Source organism: Tarenaya hassleriana, unplaced genomic scaffold (genome assembly GCF_000463585.1).
Source record: "Tarenaya hassleriana unplaced genomic scaffold, ASM46358v1 Cleome43, whole genome shotgun sequence".
Lineage (NCBI taxonomy): Eukaryota > Viridiplantae > Streptophyta > Magnoliopsida > Brassicales > Cleomaceae > Tarenaya > Tarenaya hassleriana.
In genome coordinates, this window is record NW_010967059.1 from 791,028 (window position 1) to 795,844 (window position 4,817).

General features: G+C 32.2%; 1 protein-coding gene across 4 annotated transcripts; it reads left to right on the forward strand.

Annotated features, from left to right (window-relative positions):
• Nucleotides 1-2,804: 2,804 nt before the first annotated feature.
• Nucleotides 2,805-4,817, forward strand: LOC104825255 (transcription termination factor MTERF9, chloroplastic-like). 4 transcript variants are annotated; one of them, XM_010557555.1, is made up of 2 exons: nt 2,805-3,901; nt 4,396-4,817. In XM_010557555.1, exons 1-2 carry the CDS (start codon nt 3,080-3,082, stop codon nt 4,420-4,422), a joined length of 849 nt encoding a protein of 282 aa, XP_010555857.1. In that variant the 5' UTR covers nt 2,805-3,079; the 3' UTR covers nt 4,423-4,817. The 4 variants fall into 4 exon arrangements, with proteins under 4 accessions (XP_010555857.1, XP_010555854.1, XP_010555853.1 ...); XM_010557552.1 differs by having other exon boundaries at nt 4,446-4,817; XM_010557551.1 differs by lacking the exon at nt 4,396-4,817 and having other exon boundaries at nt 2,805-3,134; nt 3,219-4,329.

Consider the following 4,817-nt stretch of genomic DNA (forward strand, 5'->3'; position numbering starts at 1 on the left):
GACATTGGTCATTCGAAACACGTATATCTTTGTTTTTGTTTGGTCATCCGAACGTGTAATTCGATCTTGATTTTGTTTGGTTTAGTATAGTTTTCGCGAATTTTTCTAATGGATGAAAAATATAAATCAATAACCTATATTTATAGGGTAAAAAGAGATAAATTACTATTAATATCAATGGACTTTCAAATTTAATTAACTCACGTTCATATTCAAACTAATATTAAAATTCAAACCCAAAATTATATAGGTCGTTGATAAATTATTTCTAATATAATATTCTTCAAATTGGAAATAAAATATTGTCGACGACACCATAATATACATATCTATAATACATTCACATTCAACAAAAAAAAATATACACATTGAAATTTTTTTTATAACTAGGAAATTTATCGAATCTTCGACCCAACTAGTTTCCCTATATCCGAAACCAACTGTTATTAGGGATAAATTTTATTTATCTAAACACTCTTACTAACGATTATACTTGAATCCGAAATAAGAATATATTTACATATTTTTTACCATTAGACCTTTCAGGTCGTATTGGAAAATAGTGTCACTTTGTAGTAGTTAAATAACAACAAATACACATGAATCTAAAATGATATAAAAAAAATGGTGATGGATTATTTAAAACGTTGGGGTAGACAACTTTTTTTCTTTCTTTTTTACTCTTTATAAGAAGAAAGTGTTTTATTTAATTGATTTTTTAGAATCCCAAAACAGAATTATTTTTTCGAATATCTAAATACATATTCAACTATTGTAAATTAAGAAATAAAATCTACAATTGTTTTTATTTCTAAATAAATTTCAATTTGCTTTATATTTTCAAATAAATCCTTATTTTTGTTTTTCCATTTATGGAAAGAATCTAATCGAAATTTTGAATTGTTTTCCAATTAAAAGCAAATCGCAAAGAAATACGCAAAAACATTTGTGATCCTATAATAATACTCATAACTTTCAAATTTTTTCCATATAAACTCTACGCCATTTGACGGCGTTGAATTTCTAAGAGAATCTGTCGAAACTAAGCTGGCTAGGTATTTGAAATGCAAGTCACCACGTATTATGACATTTCAAATAAAATTGAAAATGGATAAACTCAAACTCAAACTGAAACTGAAACTATCAACTATCTTACTTATATATAAAAAATAAAACTTTTATTTAAATTTATGATTAAAACTCATCAACTATTACTTTTAAGAAAAAAAATCAATTATATAATTTACTAAAAACATTTCACAACTATTAGTTTTACTAAGAAAATCATGGAAGGTCTAAATTATTCAAAAAAAATAATATTTTACTTTACATTTGTCATAGAAATCTATATTATTAGCAAATCATGGAAGGTCTAAATCTAAAATGTATAATTTTATTTGCATGATTTTTTTTCTCTAGATTATTAGTAAGTTTTGTGAAATGCAACCAAACATCGGATCTAAGAAGAACTTGTCTTTGTTTTTGAAAGGGCAACTTTCAAATCAAAAGATTATTTTCTTTTTGCATCAACAAAACTTTTACGGTAGGTTGACTTTCGGAAAACGTTGATATTACTTTAGACGGTTTTGTGTTTGCAAACAAAAGGAAGAAGAAAAACTCAACCATCTATATAGCAATTCAAAACTAATATCTAATATCTAATTCGAGAGAAAGGAGCAAAGTTCCTTTCTAACCCGGTTTCAAGTTTTTAATTGGGGAGATATATTCATATGAATTCAAGTTTTTTCGGTTTTCTGGAAGATGTAATCAGGTAAAAGGTTTGATTAATTTTCAGATTATAAAAAAAAACATCTAATTCAAAGGAACCTTCTAATAAAAATATATGAAATGGAAATTGCTTCTGAATAATCCAATGTTATGTTTCTCTATGGCAGAGATTGTTAAAAAACACAACGTTGCCGGATCTATTTTTGTTCGGTACCAAGATATTTAGAAAAAAAAAATGATGGATTATTTAAATAGATAGGGTGCATATTAAAAGAAGACAATATGTATTTATAATAAAGCAAACTAGGTGACACTTGATGAGTTCATCTACGCTGTATATAGAGTTAAGCTTTGACAATGGATTGAAGAATGTGTTTATAATAAAGAAACGTTTTAATTACGACGAATTTTCTTTATATTTACGACATATTTTTTTATTACGGTATCATATGTTTTTTTGTAGTGTACATTACATTATTTATTGTTTTCAAAATTTGTAAAATGGAGATTTGATTTCGAAACGATTTTGTTGGGTGGAGTTTTTTTAATTTTATTCTTGTATGAACAAGATAGAAATTTCTATTTCTTTTGTTGTTTTATTTTGTCTAGATGATGACTTTGTTATTTATCAAGCTAATTTTTTTGTTATAATTTGGTTATAATTTTAATTAACAGAATTGGAACCAAATCAAACAAATCGAATAAAATTAAATGACCATTTGGTTATAATTTTTAAAACTCAAATTAATTAAACTCAAATTAATTGTTAATCTATTAACCCAAATCGAACCGTTCGTCATCTCTAAGCAATATATCTAAGTAATATATGAATAAGAAAACAAAAGAATATATCTAAGTAATATATGAATAAGAAAACAAAAGAGCTCAAGAGAAAAAAAAAATACGATAAAAGCAAATGTAAAATGGCATCCGGCAAACGTTGCCAGATCTACATTTTACAAAGTGTCTTTTCCAGATGATAATGTCTTTTTCTTTTATTAGGGGTAAAACTGACATTTGAGAATTGGTTCATATTAATCGGTTTTTTTTTTTTTGATAATCCGGAAACCGGACCTTTAGCCGAATGCCCCTACCCACGCTTTTTGAACGGTGAGAGCATGCTTTGCTCTTGTCTATCCAAGAAATCTTTACGACCCAGGAGAAACCCTAAATAGCTTCTGATATTCTGAACTTGTCAAGCAATGGAATGGTCAGTTACTGAGAATTCATTATTCCTTCTCAATCTGTGCTTACATGTGAGTTCTTCTTCATAAATTGAGGTTAGCTTTCTCGAAGAATCGGCGAAAAGGTTGCATTCATGCGCTCAGGTTAGATTCTCTAGTTCCCTTTCATGGCGGGTTTGTCTTACCTGAAAAGGGCTCTTGATTCTTCTCTCCACCGGGGAGGTACGGAAAATTTCGCTGCATATTCGAGTATTGCTTTTCGGGTTTTGGGTTTTCTGAATGTAAGAGCTTTTTCATCCGTTGAAGATGTGGAAACTGGTAATGGGCACGACCAGGATGAAGTGAAACTCCATCAAGTCCGTTGTTTGCTGAGTGAGTATGGGTTCACGACGGACCAAATAACCAGAGTTTACAAGTATACTTTAACAAAATCTAGGAACGAGGAAACGCTTTCTGAAAAGCTTGCATTTTTTAGGTCTATTCTGGGCTCAAATGATGATGTTGCGAGGATTGTCGCTGCATATCCTAAAATGTTACAATACAGCTTGGAGAATAAACTCATGCCAAACTACCAGTTCATGAAATCTATTCTTGGCCGGGATGAGGTAGTTGCTAAGAGCATTAGACGTTGGTCAGCTCTCTTGTGCATTGGCATTCAAAACAATTTGGCTGTTAAAGTTTCTTTCCTCAGAGAATCCGGTCTCCCCTGTTCTTCCATAGCCAAATTAATGGAGAATTCTCCACGTGTGTTTGGTATGTCTTCTACCTCTAAACTCGAGGAATCTGTGAAGAAAGCAATGGATTTGGGGTTTAAACCTTCGAACCCTTTGGTTGTCTCTGCTATCAGGGCGATATGTCAGATCAGTGGATCAATTTGGGATCGGAAAGTTGAGCTTTATAGAAAATGGGGTTGGTCGAAAGAAGACTTTGTCACGGCTTTCAAGAAGCATCCTTCCATTATGTTTACATCAGAGGAGAAGATAAACAAGGTGATGGATGTGCTTTTGAATACATTTGGTTTCAGCTCTTCAGATGTTGTCAAGTACCCACTTGTCATGCACTTAAGTGTGGAGAAGAGGATCGTCCCTAGATGTTCAGTCGTTGCCCTTTTGATCTCAAAGGGTTTTCTATGCCCTAGTTTTGCTACTTATGCCGGTGCCCTTCGGACAAGGGATGAGATATTCGTGAAAAGGTTTATCGATAAATATCCAGAGCATGTTCTTGAGCTTTGGCGAAAGTTTCGACCGAAAGATGTTGTTTGATTATGTATTCATTCTCACAGCAATACTAATAACATGGCTCTTCAAATTATTCGGTCGAATGAAACTTCTTTTTCGTCTTTTCAGCCTTTATATGTGATGAGGTTGTCAAAGTCAAATCTGGCATTGGTTGATTGTCAACTATAACAGATTTTTCATCGTATGTTTTCTTTATGCATTAACCATTGTCCTGTTTTCTCATTGGAGAATTATATTTTTCACAGAAAGTCTCACGGAAGCTCTTGTTTTGAATTCAATGACGACTCTTTTGAAGGGGAAAACATCTGAGTGGAAATTGGAGTCGAGCAGAGGTTTCAATCAATCACTGGACTTTAGAGGCCAAACTGGCTGCTGGTACTTAGGGGTGTACAATTCGGTCATGGTTATAATCTTTATTCACTTATTTTATGGTTCAATTGAAGGGAGTCTTGACGCACCAGTTGAGCGGTCATCGTTGTGATTTAGAGGTTACGACATCTTTTATAATGTTCTGTAATATAAGATTCACCTACAATTCACCCTTCCCCAGCACCTCCGGGACGGCGGTTGTTGACGACGGCAAAACTCCGGCGATTCGAGCGATTCCAGATAAGTACCTGAAATTAAAAGATTCGAGGCTATTGGAGCACGGTGAACTCCCAGGATA

Bases quoted from the DNA above. Each gene is read 5' to 3' on its own strand.
- LOC104825255 (XM_010557551.1), top strand. From the start codon at position 3,080: ATGGCGGGTTTGTCTTACCTGAAAAGGGCTCTTGATTCTTCTCTCCAC. The intron at 3,135-3,218 runs GTACGGAAAATT...CATCCGTTGAAG, and splicing joins TTCTTCTCTCCACCGGGGAG to ATGTGGAAACTGGTAATGGG.